Source organism: Budorcas taxicolor, chromosome 8 (genome assembly GCF_023091745.1).
Source record: "Budorcas taxicolor isolate Tak-1 chromosome 8, Takin1.1, whole genome shotgun sequence".
Lineage (NCBI taxonomy): Eukaryota > Metazoa > Chordata > Mammalia > Artiodactyla > Bovidae > Budorcas > Budorcas taxicolor.
Window position 1 is genome coordinate 95294918 of NC_068917.1, and position 19851 is coordinate 95314768.

The 19851-nt window shown below is 34.2% G+C and overlaps 1 protein-coding gene across 1 annotated transcript in view; it reads left to right on the forward strand.

Annotated features, from left to right (window-relative positions):
- Nucleotides 1-14830, forward strand: part of CYLC2 (cylicin 2) — a 32278-nt gene extending 17448 nt beyond the window's left edge. Inside the window, exons 2-4 of the mRNA XM_052644557.1 lie at nucleotides 10662-10702; nucleotides 12009-12130; nucleotides 13775-14830. Coding sequence (XP_052500517.1) covers nucleotides 10662-10702; nucleotides 12009-12130; nucleotides 13775-14830 — 1219 coding nt within the window. The remainder of the gene's footprint in view (nucleotides 1-10661; nucleotides 10703-12008; nucleotides 12131-13774) is intronic.
- The last annotated feature ends 5021 nt before the right edge of the window (nucleotides 14831-19851 follow it).

A 19851-nucleotide genomic window follows, 5' to 3' on the forward strand; every position in this document is an offset into this window, starting at 1 on the left:
ATACTGGAGTGGGTTGCTATACTCTCCTCCAGAAGATCTTCCCTACCCTGAGACTGAACTCACATCTCCTGCATTGTAGGTGAATTGTTTACCGTCCGAGCCACGGGGAAGCCCAAAGACCTTAATATAATATATTCAAAGACCTTAATTCAAACACTAATCATATCACAAAATAACAGCCTTTCGACTTAAATGTCATGTTTCTTTTTTTTAAGTAATTAAATTAGACCATTTCCAAACTTTTGAGGGACTTCTTTAATGTGGGATAGAAATAAATTTATATTCACATAAAAATGGTTTTTAAATAAAACCGATTAAAACATATATATATTGGCAGGTTTTTTTTTTTTTTTTTCATAAGAAACTTCAAAAATTAAACCTGAATACATCCTGGTCTAAAAAAATTTCTTGACTGTTACAGAGAGGCAATGAGAGAGATTCAATTACTAGCAGAACCAGACTTAGGGGAACTATCGAGTCCTAAAATAGTAAATAGATTTAACTGCTTATGATGTGTGTAAATTTACATAGTGAGTGAGAACTATATTTGGATCATTGCTATTTTAGGGTCCTATAAATTCTCTTCAGTAAAAAACATAATTAAATGCATTGAATTGTTGTTAACCCTAACCTAGCCAACCTTAAGAAACAGGAATTTCAACCATATCATTAAGTTACATTTTGCGAGTTTATACTCAGTCCATTCCTCCCCTCTTCATAAATGGCTGCCAAGTTACCACTGAAAATCTTTCCTATTCCTGAAAATCATACAAATTAAATCATAACATTTATATGCTTTAATTTTTGGCTTCTGGAATTTTTCTTTTCTTTCAGTATAGCATTTTTTTGAATCATCCATGTTGCCATGTTGCATACACTAGTAATTCATTCCTCTACATTGCTGAGTAGTATTCCATTACATGGATATACCGTATTTAGTTTACCCATTCCCCAATTGATTGCTTTAGTTTTTGATTACTATGGGTACTTCAGTTTTGGGTTCTTATGAATTAAGCTGCTATAAATATTTTCCCCAAGCTTTTGGTAGAATTCTTTTGGATAAGCTACTAGTGAAAATACTGAACCATAAAACATGTGTATGCTTAGCTTTATTTTAATATATCAAATTACATTCAAAATTAATAGTACTATTTATGTATCCATCATTGATGAAGAACATGTCAGATGCTCTGTATTGTAGCTGATGACTGGTGTCATTAATCCTTAAAACTTTAGGTATTCTAGTGGGTTTAAAGTGTTCTATTACTTCTAATCAGAGAAAAAAGGTTCTTTTATTTCTAATCAGAGAAATATATATTTTTACATGTATAATTTTTTCCTTTTCATCTTTCATTTCCCAGAGGATTTTTTTTTTGTTTCTTTACATAGGTCTCATATATTTCAATAAAATTGTTTTAAAAAAATTTATTGCAAGTTATATTCTATTGTTTCTTTAAATGTAAATTATTTTATAATTATAAAAATATAATTAATTTATATATTAGAGCTTATATGATCTTATTACATTCACTAAATATCTCTAAGTAATTATTTTTTAGCTGTCATTCAAAATAGTATTTACTCAATCATGTGCTCTGTGAATAAAGGCCATTTTGCTTCCTGTCCAGTCTTAATGCTTTTAGTGCCTTATAGAACAAAACAGGGTCTAAGTTACAATGCAGGAATGAAGTGAATATCCATAACTTGTTTACCGATTTTAGAGAGAAGACAGTCAATATTCCACCATTAATTTAATTTTAATAGTAAGTATTGTCTAGACTCATTTTATCAATTTGAGGAAGATGTTTTCTATTTTTTGCTTTCTCAGACTCTTTAATCATGAATGAATGTTACTTATTTTCAAAACTTCTAAATATTTTGAGATCATCAAGAGGATTTTCTTATATTTTTTGAAGTAATTACACTAATTAATTCATGTACCTTAAACTAACACATATACATTCCAGAGAGTAAACCTCAGTATCATGACATATGAGACTTTATGTATATTACATATTGTTCAGCAAGAATAATTAAGAAATCATTAAGGAACTTTGTGTCTGTAATAATGCATAGTCTATAGTATTATTATAGTATAGTCTATAGTGTACATAGTATTAGTCTATAATATACATTTCTAGTAATGTTCTTGAGACATTTTGATGACAGTGTTCTTTATATCAGTCTCAAGAATGGGTATAAACCTCTGCTCCTTCTTGTTTCTGAAAAAATTTTGTAGAGTTAATATTTTTTCCTTAAGTTTTAAATTTGATTTATCAATAAAATGCTATGAGCCTGTGCTTTGCTTTCTGGGAAGCTTTAAGATAATAGATGAAATTTATTTAATAGTTATCAGACTATTCACCGTTTTATTGTTTCATTGAGTGTCAGTACTGGTAAACAATCCTGGAGAAGGGAACCCACTCCTGTATCCTTACCTGGAAAATTTTATGTATAGAGGAGCCTGGTGGGCTACAGCCCATGGGGTCACAAAGTGTTGGACACGGCTGAGAGACTAACACACTTATTGGTAAATAAAAAAATTTTACAAGGAGCTCATCTATTTCACTTGTTAAATTTACTGTAATTAAATTATTACTGATATAGCTCATTATCCTTTAAAATGTATATAATTATAAAACCTTCGTCTGTCCTGATACTGGTAATCTGTGTATTCTCTCTCTTTTTCTAATCAGTCTTTTTTAAAGTCAATACATTTTAATAATCTTTTCAAAAAGGAGACATTGGATTTTTATATTTGCTCTAATTTTTTACAATTATCATTTTATATTGGAAAATAGCTGATTTGCAGTTTTCAGGTGTATAACATAGTAACTCAGTTATACATATACATGGACAAACTCTTTTTTAAATACTTTTCCCATTGAGGTTATTTCAGAATATTGATCAAGGTTTCTTGTGCTATACTGTAGGCCTCTGTTGGTTATCTACTTTTAAATACAGTAGTATGTATATGGCAACGCAGGAGCCCAATTTATTCATCCCCCTACTTTTCCACTTTGGTAACCATAATGTTTGTTTTTAAGTCTGTGAGTTCCTTTCTGCTTTGTAAAAAAGTTCAGTTGTATCTTTTTATTAAGATTCCACATAGAAGTGATTATGATGTTTATCATTATCTAACACACTTAATATGATAATTTCCAGGTCCATCCATGTTGTTAACAAATGGCATTATTTCATTCTTTTTAATGACTAATATTCCATTGTATATGTGTACCATATCTTTTTTATCCATTCCTTCATCAATTGACATTTAGGCTGCTTCCATGTCTTGCTTATTGTAAACAATGTTGTAATAAACAATGGGGTGCATGTACACTTCGAAACAATGTTTTCCTTCAGATATATGCCCAGGAGTGGGATTGTTGAATCATATGATAGCTTTATTTTTAGTTTTTTTTCAGGATGATGGCCATTCTGACTGCTATGAGGTGATCTCATTGTAGTTATCACTTGCATTTCTCTAATAATTAGTGAAGCTGAGCATCTTTCCATGTGTCTTTTGGACATTTCTATGTCTTCTTTAAAGAAATGTCTATTTAGGTCTTGTGCCCACTTTTTGACTGAGTTATTCATTCTTTTGGCATTGAGCTGAGTGTGCTGTTTGTAAATTTTGGAGGTTAATCCCTTCTTGGATGTATTGTTTGCAAATATTTTCTTCGATTCTGTGGATTTTCTTTTCTTTTTGTTTATGGTTTCTTTTGCTGTGAAAAATATTTGAGCATGATTAGGTGACATTTGTTTATTTTTATTTCCATTATTCTAGGAGATGGATCAAAAATATATCCCTGCAATTTATGTCAAAAAGCATTGTAATATACTGTGCACCTATGTTTTTTTCTAAGAGTTTTATAGTATCCGGTCTCAGATTTAGGTCTTTAATACACTCTGAGTTGTTCTTGTGTATGGTGTGATCCGATGTTTTAATTTCAATTATTTTACATGTAGCAGTCCAGTTCTCCAGAATCATTTATTGAAAAGACTGTGTCTTCTCCATTGTATATTCTTGATTTGTCATCACAGATTAGAGGAAATGCTTTCAAGCTTTTCAACATTGAGTATGATGTTAATTGTAGTTTTGAAATATGAAGCCTTTATTATGTTGAGGCATGTGCCCTCATTGCCCACTTTCTGGAGAGTTTTTATCATAAATGCTTGTTGAATTTGGTCAAAAGCTTTTTATCATCTATTGAGATTATCATATGGTTTTTAGTCTTCAATGTGTTATTGTGGTGTAACACACTAATTGATTTGTGAATATAGAAAACTGCTTGTATTCTCGGGATAAATCCCACTTGATAATGGTGTATGATCCTTTAAGCAGAGACATTACTTTGCCAACAAAGGCCTGTCTAGTCAAGGCTATGGTTTATCCAGTGGTCATGTATGAATGTGAAAGCTGGACTGTGAAGAAACCTGAGGGCCGAAGAATTAATGCTTTTGAACTGTGGTGTTGGAGAAGACTCTTGAGAGTCCCTTGGACTACAGGAGATTCAACTAGTCCATTCTAAAGGAGATCAGCCCTGGGTGTTCTTTGGAAGGAATGATGCTAAAGTTGAAACTCCAATACTTTGGCCACCTCATGTGAAGAGTTGACTCATTGGAAAAGACTCTGATGCTGGGAGGGATTGGGGGTAGGAAGAGAAGGGGACGACAGAGGGTGAGATGGCTGGATAACATCACCGACCCTATGGACGTGAGTTTGAGTGAACTCCGGGAATTGGTGATGGACATGGAGGCCTGGCGTGCTGCAATTCATGGGGTCGCAAAGACTCGGACACGACTGAGAGACTGAACTGAACTGAACTGATGATCCTTTAATGTACTGAAGGGATTTCATTTGCTAGTATTTTGTTGAGAATTTTTGAATCTATAGTCATCAGTTTATTGGCCTGTAATTTTCTATTTTTTGTAGTGTCTTTGGTTTTGGCATCATGGTGATGGTGGCCTCATTGAATGAACTTTGGAATGTTCCTTTCTCTGTATTTTGTTTGGGAATAGTTTCAGGAGAATGGCTTCCCTGGTGACTCAGTGGCAAAGAATCCACCTGCCAATGCAGGTGATATGGGTTCAATTCCTGGGTCAGAAAGACCCCCTGAAGAAGGAAATGACAACCCACCAACTCTTCTCTAAATATTTAAGAGACTTTGCCTGTGAAACCATCTGGTCCTGGAAGTTTGTTTGTTGGGAATTTATAAATCACAGTTTCAAATTCAGTACTTTTGATTGGTTTGTTCATATTTTCTATTTCTTCCTAGTTCAGTCTTGGGAGATTGTAATTGTCTAAGAATTTGTCCATTTCTTCTAGATTGTCCATTTTATTGGTATATAATGCCATGAGTAATCTATTATGATATTGTATATTTCTTTAATGTCAGCTCTAACTTCTTTTTCATTTGCTATTTTATTGATTTGAGTTCTCTTCCTTTTTCTCTTGATGAGTCTCATTAACAGTTTATCAAATTTGTTTATCTTTTCAAAGAACCATCTTTTAGCTTCATTAATGTTTTCTATTGTATTTTCATCTCTAATTCACTCATTTATGCTGTTATCTTTTGAATTTTGTCTTACTAATTTTGGGTTTAGTTACTTCTTTTTTTGTGGTTTCACATTTTTATTTTTTTTTTAATTTTTTATTTTTACTTTATTTTACTTTACAATACTATATTGGTTTTGCCATACATTGACATGAATACACCACGGGTGTACATGCGTTCCCAAGCATGAACCCCCCTCCCACCTCCCTCCCCATAACATCTCTCTGGGTCATCACCGTGCACCAGCCCCAAGCATGCTGTATCCTGCATCAGACATAGACTGGCGATTCAATTCTTACATGATAGTATACATGTTTCAATGCCATTCTCCCAAATCATCCCTCCCTCTCCCTCTCCCTCTGAGTCCAAAAGTCCGTTATACACATCTGTGTCTTTTTTGCTGTCTTGCATACAGGGTCATCATTGCCATCTTTCTAAATTCCATATATATGTGTTAGTATACTGTATTGGTGTTTTTCTTTCTGGCTTACTTCACTCTGTATAATCGGTTCCAGTTTCATCCATCTCATCAGAACTGATTCAAATGTATTCTTTTTAACGGCTGAGTAATACTCCATTGTGTATATGTACCACTGCTTTCTTATCCATTCATCTGCTGATGGACATCTAGGTTGTTTCTATGTCCTGGGTATTATAAACAGTGCTGTGATGAACACTGGGGTACATGTGTCTCTTTCAATTCTGGTTTCCTTGGTGTGTATGCCCAGCAGTGGGATTGCTGGGTCACAAGGCAGATCCATTTGCAATTTTTTAAGGAATCTCCACACTGTTCTCCAAAGTGGCTGTACTAGTTTGCATTCCCACCAACAGTGTAGGAGGGTTCCCCTTTCTCCACACCCTCTCCAGCATCTATTGCTTGCAGATTTTTGGATCGCAGACATTCTGACTGGTGTGAAGTGGTACCTCATTGTGATTTTGATTTGCATTTCTCTGATAATGAGTGATGTTGAGCATCTTTTCATGTGTTTGTTAGCCATCCGTATGTCTTCTTTGGAGAAATGTCTATTTAGTTATTTGGCCCATTTTTTGATTGGGTCGTTTATTTTTCTGGAATTGAGCTGCATAAGTTGCTTGTATATTTTTGAGATTAGTTGTTTGTCAGTTGATTCATTTGCTATTATTTTCTCCCATTCAGAAGGCTGTCGTTTCACCTTGCTGATATTTTCCTTTGTTGTGCAGAAGCTTTTAATTTTAATTAGATCCCATTTGTTTATTTTTGCTTTTATTTCCAGTATTCTGGGAGGTGGATCATAGAGGATCCTGCTGTGATTTATGTTGGAGAGTGTTTTGCCTATATTCTCTTCTAGGAGTTTTATAGTTTCTGGTCTTACATTTAGATCTTTAATCCATTTTGAGTTTATTTTTGTGTGTGGTGTTAGAAAGTTACTTTAGGGTAAGGTTAGATTGTTTATTAGAGATTTTTCTTGTTGCCTCATGTAAGATTGTATTGCTATAAACTTTCCTCTGAGAACTGCTTTTTCTCTGTCTCATAGGTTTGAATTGTGATACTCTCATTGTCATTTGTCTCTAGGTATTTTTTAATTTCCTCTTTGATTTCTTCAATGACCAATTGATTGTTTAGTAGAATTTTTTTTTTTTAGTCTCTACATGTTTATGTTTTTTAGGCTTTTTAAAAAATTGATTACTAATGTCACAGTCTTGTGTTCAGAACATATGCTTGATATGATTTCAACTTTCTTAAATTAACCAAGGCTCATTTTGACACCCAGAATATGATCAATCCTGAGGAATGTTCCATGTATATTAAAAAAAAAAAAAAAAAAAAGCATTCTTCTGCTTATGATGGAATGTTCTACCAATATCAATTAAGTTCCCCTGTAAGTATCAAATAATTATGGGAACACTTTTCAAATTCTAAAAGTACAGGAGGCAGTGATCAAGTCCATCCCCAAGAAAAGAAATGCAAAAAATCAAAATGGTTGTCTGAGGAGGCCTTACAAATAGCTAAGAAGAGAAGAGAAGCAAAAGGCAAAGGAGAAAAGCAAAAATATACCATCTGAATGCAGAGTTCCAAAGAATAGCGAGGAGAAATAAGAAAGCCTTCCTCAGTGATCAGTACAAAGAAATAGAGGAAAACAATAGAATGGGAAAGACTAGAGATCTCTTCAAAAATTAGACACACCAAGGGAACATTTCATGTAAAGATGGGCTCAATAAAGGACAAAAACAATATGGACCTAACAGAAGCAGAAAATATTAAGAGGTGGTAAGAATACAAAGAACTATACAAAAAAAAAAAAAGATCTTAATGACCCAGATAACAATGATGGTGTGATCACTCACCTAGAGTCAGACATCCTGGAGTGCAAAGTCAAGTGGGATTTAGGAAGCATCACTATGAACAAAGTTAGTGGAAGTAATGGAATTCCAGCTGAGTTATTTCAAATCCTGATGTGGTGGAAGTGCTGCACTCAATATGCCAGCAAATTTGGAAACCTCAGCAGTGGCCACAGGACTGGAAAATGTCAGTTTTCATTCCAGTTCCAAATAAAGGCAATTCCAAAGACTGTTCAAACTACTGCACAATTGCATCCATCTCACATGCTAGCAAAGTAATGCTCAAAATTCTCCAAGCCAGGCTTCGGCAATACATGAACCGTGAACTTTCAGATGTTCAAGCTGGATTAGAAAAGACCGAGGAAGCACATAGTAAATTGCCAACATCTGTTGGATTATAGAAAAAGTAAGATAATTGCAGAAAAACATCTATTTCTGCTTCATTGACTACACTAAAGCTTTTTACTGTGTAGATCACAGAAAACTGTGGGAAATTCTTCAAGAGACGGGAATACCAGACCACCTTACCTGCCTCATGTGAAAGTTGTATGCAGGTCAAGAAGCAACAGTTAGAACTGGATACGGAACAATAGGACTGGTTCCACATTGGGAAAGGAGTACGTCAAAGCTGTATATTGTCACCCTGCTTATTTAACTTATATGCAGAGTACATCATGTGAAATTCCAGGCTGGAGGAAGCCCAAGCTGGAATCAAGATTGCTGGGAGAAATATCAGTAACCTCAAATACACAGATGACATCACCCTTATGGCAGAAAGCAAAGAGGAACTAAAGAGCCTCTTGATGAAAGTGAAAGAGGAGAGTGAAAAAGCAGGCTTAAAATCCAACATTCAGAAAACAAAGGTCATGGCATTCAGTCCCATCACTTCATGGCAAATAGATGGGGAAACAATGGAAACAGTGACAGACTTTTTTTTTTTCCCTTGGGCTCCAAAAATCTGCAGATGGTGACTGCAGCCATGAAATTAAAAGACACTTGCTCCTTGAAAGAAAACCTATTTCCAACCTAGACAGCATATTAACAAGCAAAGACATTGCCAGCAAGGTCTGTCTAGCCAGTAGTCATGTATGGATATGAGAGTTGGACCATAAAGAAGGCTGAAGAATTGATTCTTTTGAATTGTGATGCTGGAAAACACTTCAGATTCCCTTGGAGGGCAAGGAGATCAACCCAGTCCATCCTAAAGGAAATCAGTCCTGAATATTCAGTGGAAGGACTGATGCTGAAACTGAAGTTCCAGTACTTTGGAACTGTGAGAAGATGTGACTCATTAGAAAAGACCTTGATGCTGGGAAAGACTGAAGGCAGGAGGATAAGTGGATGACAGAGGATGAGATGGTTGGATGACATCACTGACTAAATGGACATGAGTTTGAGCAAGCTGGGAATTGGTGATGGACAGAGAAGCCTGGTGTGTTGGAGTCAAAGTGTTGGACATGACTGAGCAACTGAAATGATGAGTTCAAATCCTTGTTGTTCAAGGGTCAACTGTAATTTTGTTATTAATTTTTAATTCAATTTTTTATGATCAAAGAATATTCCTCATAGATTACATACAATTTCATGGACCATGCTTATGTACCACTTCAAAATCTCATATATAATAACATGTTTCCTGTTTCAGAACACTTCGGGAAAAAAAAAGTTTATAACCATGGTTGAAAATAAAAAAAAAATTTCACCAGTGTATAAATGTACGTTGGCTAGATCCAAGCCTAGAGATTTAGATATAGTAGGACAAGTAATTTTAATACACATCCCCAGTCAAGAAATACTAGGTCAGATAACTTAATAGTCAATACATCTTAAATTTTATTCAATTAATTCATTCAAATTTTTGTAGAGTGGCAAATGAGTGCCAGGTTTTTTGCTGGGAACTAAAATTGTAATGAAGCTACCAAGATACTTTTTTTTTTTTTTTTTACTATATTTCATTAGTATTATTTATTCAATATCAAAAAGTAAAATGCTTTGTGGGCATGTGTGTTTTTAGGTGTATGCATGTGTGTGTGTGTGTGTGTGTGTGTAAAACTGAAACTCATGATCATCAGTGACTTTATTTTTATAATATAATGGGCTAATGTTTAAATATATTCATTTAACAGATCATATCATGTGCCTTAGTTAAAATAAATAAGAATTAGATGTAAAATGTTTCTTTGTCAGCATAAACATGCATTTATACTGCTAAGACAAATAGAAACTACTTTGTAACACCAGTTTTATTTATCTTGAAAACATCAAAATCCATATCAATAATTGTGGTAACCACTGACCAACACACACATACACACATTCGCATCTCATGGAAAAACCATTTATTAATTTGGATTCAGTTAAATTCTGAGATTATTTTGAGGATCTGGCCTTACCTAGGCATAGTCTTTTTAAGACTATATCTTATAATTCTTACAGTGTCTTACAGTTCAATTTTAAGAGTCTTTGGAACACAAAGTGGGGAAAATTTCACTCATGGTTTCACATTAAAAATAAATCATAAATGTCAATATTTAAGATATGTCAATTGAGTTTTTTATGAAAAATCTTTACCCACCTTATTTTAATTATGTTGAAGTTTGTGCTAAAAACACGTATTTACCACTCTCCATTTTTCTGTGTTGAAGTAACCTTACATAATAAACAGATCTAAGAATGCAGAATATTTCTCTAGCTTGCAGTGGCAAGTGTTTATGTGTAATAATGATAATTAAATAGAGCGATTTTATATAAATTGATTAAAACTTTTCCCTCTTATTTTAATAGCCAAAAAATAAACTTTGGAGCATATGATAATTACGTTCCAGGTAAGAAAGAGTTCATTTAAAGAAAATGTGTAAGTAATTTTAGGGATAAGTAATATAACAACAGCTGTTATGGAGCATTAAAAATCAACTTTTAATTTTTCAAGCACTTTTATGATTTGTTCAGTAAATACCTTCCAAAGATATTTTGTCTATAATTCAAAGAAAATTAAGTAAATATATTTAGCAACATAAATAACAAATTTATATGTTAGAACTCAAAACAATCAGAAAATCTGACATGAAAAGCAGTGTAAAAAATGGATAAACAACTTCTCATCTGTGTCAGAAATGTCTTCTGCTACATTCCTGATACTCTGTACCAGACTTATAACTGACAAAGAATTCATTACTTGACAAGGCCAGTCAATCTGATGTTGAAGTGTAAGTAAGTGTTAGTTGCTTAGTCGTGCCCAACTCTTTGTGACCCCATGGACTGCAGCCCACCAGGCTCCTCTGTCCATGAGATTTTCCAGGCAAGGATACTGGAGTGGGTTGCCATTTCCTTCTCCTTCTCTGATATCAAGTAATCAATTTGAACTAATATATTGAACTTAAACTCATCTTTCATTTTGCATATTTTCTCACTGATCCTGATTCTGTCTTTAGAATGACAAGTCTCATATATAGCATGTTTTGTACATATTTAAATTGAGTGAACATATCTCTTTCACTGGTCTCATTGGTAACCTTAATGTTTTTAACTGTTTATATTAGAGTTTCTATGTAACTCAACCATCATAATCATAATTCTGTAGGTACTCCTTATCAATTTTGTTCATTAGTATATCACTTACAATACTGCAGTTCTTGGGCATATAACATTTACTCTTGTAGCTTAGAAAATGATTAATAATTAAGAATATCTTAGAATCAATCATATATTTACTGATTATGTTAAACAAGAAATGTGCTAAGTGCGTTGGAAGCTACAGAAGTAGTTACCACATCTTCTGTTCTCAGCAGAGTTGTATTCCAAACAAAAGAGTATTAAAAAGAAAAATCTAGAATGGAGAGATAGAAGGATTAAGAGGAAACAGTAAAACTGCTTCTTTCTATTTACATTATAGACTATTTTAGTTTCACAGTGACTATATAGCTAACCATAAAGCTGGTCAAAATTTTAAAATGATCAAATTTAATTTCCTCATATTAATAATAAAAATTTTCAAATATTACCAAATGCATGAAACCATAATTTAAATCATTTATTTATTCATTTACATACAATTACCTTACTGCCATTTTAGACCTGATAAAATTCTATTTACTCTGAGATGTATACTTATTTTTTGTTTTTTTATTTCAGTCAGTGAATTAAGCAAAAAATCATGGAATCAGCAACACTTTGCCCTGGTATTTCCCAAACCACCAAGGCCAGGAAAAAGAAGGAGATCAAAACCTTCCCAACTACGAGAAAATATAAGTCCTGTGAGTATTGAAAAAGTTATATAATGTTACTCATAATAATCTTAAAATCATGAATATTTTATATATGTTATAGATCAGGGCTGACCAATGGGATTTCTGTGATGATGGAAGTATTTTATATCTTTACATTCTAATTCTAATATTGCTACTGAACATTTGAAATGAGACTAGTGCAACTGAGCAATTGGATCTTATAATTCAATTGGATTCAGTTCACATGAGGCTTTTAACTAGCATACTGGACCATACATGTGTGTTAAGTCACTTCAGTAGTTTCTAACTCTTTGCAACCTTATGGACTGTAGCCCACTGGGCTCCTCTCTCCATGAGATTCTCCAGGCAAGAATACTGGAGTGGACTTCCATGCCCTTCTCCAGGGGATATTCCCAACACAGGGATCTAACCCTCATCTCTTATGCCTCTTAAATTAGGAGGCAGCTTATTTACCACTAGTGCCACCTGGGAAGTCCATGAATAGTACAGTTAAAGGTAATTCAATTCTACTACTTGGAGAAAGTAGATATATTTTCTTTGCATTTCACTGTATAAAAAATATGCCCATATTTTCTATCAAATATTAGTTCAGCAATACCACATTACAGAAAATATGTATCCAAGAAACATAGAAATCTGGATATCCTAATGTTACAGTTGGTATGAACATTCAGAAAATATTCCTCAGCTGGAGATATCCCCTCATTAGAATCATGGAGTTACATCATACACTGAGAAAGTTTCAATGCTTTCTCATTTCCGGAAATACATAATTCAGAATTCTGAGCATTAGAAGATTAATATTTCCCAATGTTTCTGGGATCATCATGGAATATGAAAAATTTCAAGAGAAGTTTTCACCAAATGATGTATCTTCAACTCTTGTTGATGTAACCCAATTTCTTCTGTTTTTTTCATGTTCTTCTTTTTTTTTTCTTTCTTGTTTGTTTTACCATTTATTAACATTCTTTCCAAAATTTGTTATTTTTGCAATTAACTTTTTAAAAATATTTGACTAGGAGTTGAAAACAGAATACACCGTTCTACCGAAACTAGTTGTCAATGAAAGGTTATTGCTTTCATTATTGCAGGTTCTTAGCTGATGTTCAAATTATATCTTGTCAAGGAGAAGAGTACCAGGCTTTTAATTTTAACCACAGGTAGCATTCAAACTTCCAGAGATCTTGAACGTGACAATAGAGACCAGGATATGCTTGAACATAAAACTTTTAGATATTAGAGAATAATTAGTTCCTGAGTTAGCATAGAAATGGCAAGTGGGTAAGATATTCCAACAAGCTTCAAGAACACAGAGTTTAAAAAAAAAAAAAGTCTCTCATGATTGTGAAAAGAGCTTATGATATATCATTAGAAAGTGGAGGTTTCTGAGAATTTTAATATAAATCTTGAGGGAATTATAAAGTCCTCTAAATTAAAATTAGCCCCCAAATGAGGTATGAGTGTCCTTTAGTACAACAAGGAACATTTTTTTAAAAAAAGCACAATAAACTACGTAAACTACCATTTATCCTCTATTTATCAAAATCTAAAATATTTTCATGGTCAAAGTTGAATGCATTCAATATCTGGTAAAAAGGGCTGTGTAATTCACACACAAATTTTTCATCATTATTCTAACCAATATTTCAGAATTATGATGCAGAGAAGTTAAGGGGAGATCGCAAACGACCTTTATGGATGCACCGTTCTTTAATGAGAATTTCTGAGAGACCATCTGTTTATTTAGCTGCCAGGAGTCAGCATCCCCAGAAAGCAACTTCTCCCTCCAAGGAGGATGCTAAAAAGGCAGCTAAACCTTCATCTTTGATGCTTAAGAAAAGTAAAGAAGACAAGGACAAATCAGATTCAGAAGCAGAGTCCACAGTTTCAAAGGAAAAATCCAGGAAACTTTCAAAAGCTCAAGAAGCGAAACCAGATGAAAAGAAAGATTTAAAAAAAGAGAGAAAAGATTCAAAGAAGGGCAAGGAATCAGCGACAGAATCTGAAGATGAAAAAGCAGGTGGAGAGAAAGGTGCTAAAAAAGATAGGAAGGGCTCAAAGAAGGGTAAGGAGTCTCCTTCAGATTCAGGAGGTGAAAAAGGAGATGCAAAGAAAGATTCCAAAAAAGATAAGAAAGATTCAAAGAAGGGCAAGGAGTCTACTACAGAATCAGAAGGTGAAAAAGGAGATGCAAAGAAAGATGACAAAAAAGATAAGAAAGCACCAAAGAAGGGCAAGGAGTCTGCTACAGAATCAGAAGGTGAAAAAGGAGATGCAAAGAAAGATGACAAAAAAGATAAAGGTAAGAAAGGTTCAAAGAAGGGCAAGGAGTCTGATTCAAAGGCAGAGGGTGAAAAAGAAGATGCAAAGAAAGATGACAAAAAAGATAAGAAAGCATCAAAGAAGGGCAAGGAGTCTGCTACAGAATCAGAAGGTGAAAAGAAAGATGCAAAGAAGGATAAGGAAGGGAAAAAAGATCCAAAGAAAGCCGGTGAGAAAGGTGATGAATCAAAGGACAAAAAAGATTCAAAGAAGAAGGATAGTAAAAAAGAAAAGAAGGATGAGAAGAAGCCTGGTGAGGCAGAAAGTGAACCAAAGGATGCAGCCAAGAAGGATGCCAAGAAGGATGCTAAGAAGGACGCCAAGAAGGACGCCAAGAAGGATGCCAAGAAGGATGGCAAGAAAGATGCCAAAAAGGGAAAGTAGGCCTTGGATGATAATTCAAAAGCATATTTGATGAAACAATTTTAGTAGTCTGAAACTGCATCTATGAGTGGAAGTGGTATCCAAAGAACTAATGACATAATTTGTAAAGTGGGGGAAAGACGAATTCAAAAGATGGACTCAGACAAGCTTCATTTAAAAAAAATAAGGAAAAACATTAGAAGGGCTTGGCGGTTAATTACACAAAATTTGGGGAGATGAGGATTCAACGAAAGACCCCCAGAAAGATTAAAAAAGAATATTCAAATAAGAATGTAGAAGTTAATGATGTTGAATCTATAGATACAAAGAAGAAACAGAATCAACAAAGGAGTCAAAAAATTCATGGATACAGATGTTGAATCCATAGATTTAAACAACTTGAAGTTAATACCCACAGGTTTAAATAAAGAATTATAAAAGTCATGAGGGGAAGTCAAACAAATTTCATAAAATCTACTTTCAAATAAGCACAAATACAAATTAAAAGTAGCATTCCTTAAAAAAAAAAAAAAGAATGGAAAAAGAAAAAAAAATTACTGCTGTTTTGTGAGCCTATACCATCTCTGAAGAATAACCAGCTAAAAACAAGTTGATGGATATTGAATACTCTGCTTCCAAGACAAGATAAACATACTTGGTAAGTTAGTTTTGCTTCCTTTTAAATAAAATAAGATTAAAAATCAATTGAATTAGCTTAAAGGTTTGAATTGAAATTTATCATTCTTATAAAATCTCTGTAATCTGATTAGATTTTTACTTGATTTTCATCAGGTTTGAACATTTTCATTAGAAATATTTAAGAATGTGGTGGGGACACCACATGAATGAAGGTTTTTAAAGTGCCAGTAGAAAGGTTAAGGAAGCAGAATTATTTAAGGTGAGGGAGAAGAGACTGGTTTATGATACATAGCATAATTACTTACCAAAAATTTTATGTATTTGATTGTTTTAACAGAAAACGGTGGCCAACTTCTCTCCGTTTAAGGAACGATGTAAATCAAAATTGTCCAAATTACAAATGTGAGTAAATGTAAATGAGACATATTGATTCTTGATAATCTGATAAATACATATATAAAAGCAAATGAGCCAGAATTAAACAGAGTTTAGCAGGGGCTTCCCTCATAGCTCAGTTGGTAAAGAATCTGCCTGTAATGCAGGAGACCCTGATTCGATTCTTGGGTCGGAAGACTTGCTGGCGAAGTGATAGGCTACCCACCCCAGTATTCTTGGGCTTCCATTGTGGCTCAGCTAGTAAAGAATCTTCTTGCAATGCAGGAGACATGGGTTCAATCCCTGGGTCAGGAAGATCCCCTGGAGAAGGGAAAGTCTACCCACTCCAGTATTCTGGCCTGGAGAATTCCATAGACTGTATAGTCCATGGGGTCGCAAAGAGTCAGACATGAATGAGTGACCTTCACTCACTCACTAGCAGAGTGAAAATACTGCCACGATATTATTATCATGTGAAAATAGTTAACTTTATAACTATATTAACTCTCTTCTATCCCATGAGTCTTATTAATGTGAAAAAATTAAAAAGCTATATAAAACAAAAGTCAAAACCTTGGACTTGCCAATTAGTGTCAATTAAATCTTTTTTTGATTTAAAACATACTCTCTCAGATAAACTCGAAATGTTGCAGAACTTGCTAAGTGGTTTTCTCTGCCTTTTCTTATTCCCAGTATAAACTCTAGATCTAAGATAAAGCTTCCCCTTTAATATTAAAGGAAGGGTCTCCTATTCCACATGCACTCAAAAGCTAACTTTCTATTAAGAGTGAAGTGTAGTTTCTTTGCCTATTCTTAAAATATTGGCCCCTGTCTCCATATATCAACTACTCAGGGGTTAATGGCTATTGTAGCTCATGGTCTTCCAGGTGGTCTTACCTTGCTGATCTGAAATAATGGTGATGACAAACAGTTGAATCCTGCCCCATTGGTCTCCTCTCCCCCTTCCAGGAAACTCCTCATTCTCCTTCTGCTTATAGTAAAATTCTGTGTTCAGATATTCAACCGTTTCTGAAAATATTAGCATCAGTCTGAAAATTTAGGAAAACATTTTAAAAACAAAATTTATTGAACTGTAGTTAATTTACAATGTTGTGTTAGTTTAGGAAATCATTTAAAGTCCCCCATTTACCTCTAAAAATACCCTTAAATTTTTCTAACATAATATTCAAAAGTCAAATTTTAGATTCAAATTTAATATCTAGTAAAAGAACATCTGAACATTTGCCTTTACCATTCTACTGAACTGCACCAAAGTCATCAGGAAACCTCCATATAGCCAAATCAAACAGAGGTATATTTTTATCCTGACAGCTTGTCTCTTTTCTATCTGTATATTTCCGTGAGTTATCCCATCCATTCAAAGGGATTTATAGATCATTCTTACACTGTTGAATCCTGCATTTTAAACATAATATTGATTTCTCCACTCAACTCCAAATTCATATATCCAAATATTAAATTAAAGCATCTACATCACTCTCTTCCAGGCAACTCAAAATTATTTTGTTTAGTTTCTAGTCATGTCAGACTCTTTTGCAGCAAATTGATTGTAGCCCACCAGGCTCTTCTGTCCATGGGATTTCCCAGGCAAGAATACTAGAGTGGGTGCCATTTCCTTCCCCAGGGGATCTTCCCGACCCAGGGACTGAATGTGCACATTCTCCACTGACAGGCAGATTCTTTACCGCTGAATGGTAAAGGAAGCCCATCTCATTTTTTTTATTGTTCAGTTGCTAAGTTGTATCTGACTCTTTGTGACACCGTGAACTGCAGCATGCCAGGTTTCTCTGTCTTTCATTATCTCCCTAAGTTTGCTCAAACTCATGTCCATTGAGTCAGTGATGCCACCCAACCATCTCATCCTCAATGGTTGAGATGAAATCCTTGCCCCCTTCTCCTCTTGCCCTCAGTCTTCCCCAGCATCACCCCTAATGGGACTCTTCTTCACATCAGGTGGTCAAAATATTGGAGTTTCAGCTTCAGTATCAGTCCTCCCAATGAATATTCAGGGTTGATTTCCTTTAGGATTGACTGGTTTGATCTCCTTGCTGTCCAAGGAACTCTCAAGTGTCTTGTCCAACACCACATTTGAAAATGTCAGTTCTTCAATGCTCAGCCTTCTTTATGGCCCAACTTCCACATTCATACACGACTACTGGAAAAACTACAGCTTTGACTATATGGACATTTGTCGAAAAATTGATATTTCTGCTTTTTAATATATTGTCTAGGTGCTTTGTCATAACTATTCTTCCAAGGAGCTCTTCATTTTCTCAAATTAACATTTCCCAAATAGAACTCTTGATAACCCTCCTGTGGTTCTCCAAAATTTCACCAAATCAGTAAATGACAGTGGTATCTAACCTGCTGACTCAATCCAAAATTGATGGTTCATTCATAATTGTTTTTTTCCTTTTATCCTACTTATTAATTAACAAATTCTTTGTGATTACCTCCAAGATAATTGAATTGGTCTTTTTCACTGCATTTCTATTACTTTCACACTAGAAGTTCAATTAGCTATTATATCTCTGTTGGATACCTCCCAAATTCCACCAAATTTAGGGAAAGCCCCCTCTATCATGTCTCACCACTATGCTGTAAATCATTCTTAACAAAAAGTCATGATGTTCCTTCATTACTCAAACTTCCCAGTGTATTACCATCACATTAAGCATAAACTTTCCTTCTGCTCTAGCTTATAAAGTCTTTAATAATCTGACTGCTCACTACTTCTCTGCCCTCTTGTATCAAAATTGCCTACAATGGTCTTGTCACACTGGATTTCTTTCTATATTTAACTATACAGACCAGCAAGGTTTTTAGGCTTCACTCTTGTTCCCTCTGCTTATAACACAAATCTCCACATGCTTCACACTGTTGGCATCTTCAAATTAATCGTCTTCAGCTTAAATTTTACCTGAGTGTTTTAAAATAGATTTTACTTTTAGAACAGTTTTAGGTTTACAAAAAAATTAAACTCTGAGTACAGAGATTTCCCATACACGCCCTGTACCCACACATGCATAGGTTTCCCCATTGTCAACACCCCTCGCCAGAGTAATACATGTTACTACTGATGAACCTACATTTACATATCATTATTACATAAAACCAATAGTTTACCATTGGTGGTGTACATTTTGTGGGTTTTAAAAAATGCATAATGACACATAATAGTTTCACTGTCCTAAAACTCTTCTGTGCTCTGTTGATTCATCTCACTGTTGCCCCCTACCCCTAGCAACCAATGATCTTTTTACTGTCTTCAGAGTTTTTCCTCTTCAAGTATATCATATTGTTGGAATATTAATAGTGTTTATTAGACTGGCTTCTTTCATCTAGCAATATGCATTTAAGATTCCTCCATGTCTTTGAATGGCTTAATAGCTCATTTATTTGTAGTGCTAAATAATATTCTATTACCTAGAAATACCACAATTTATCTAATTACCTACTGAAATGGAGAAAGAAATGACAACCAACTCCAGGATTCTTGCCTGGAGGATCTCATGGACAGAGGAGCCTGGCAGGCTACAGTCCATGGGGTCGCAAGAGTTGGACACAGCTTAGCGACTAAACCACCACCACCACCACCACCTACTGAAAAATATATTAGTTGATTCTAAACATTAGCAATTATGTATAAAGCTACTATAAACATGCATATGTAGATATTTTCATAGGCATACATTTTCAATCCCTTTGGGTAAAAACCATGGAGCAAATTAATGGATTGTATGGTAAGAATGTTTAGTTTTGTAACAATACTATTTTATATACTTAGAAATTTGCTAAAAGGATAGGTTTGTTTTATCATATTAAAAATGGTAACAATATATAAAGAAGGTGAAAGGAAACTTTTGGAGGTTATGAATATGTTTATAGTGAAGAATGGTGTGATGGTTTCTAAGATATATATTTATCTCCAAACTCATAAAGTCATCAAAGTGTCTACATTAAATATCTATAGCTCTTTGTAAGTCAAAAAGGTATGTATGTATGTA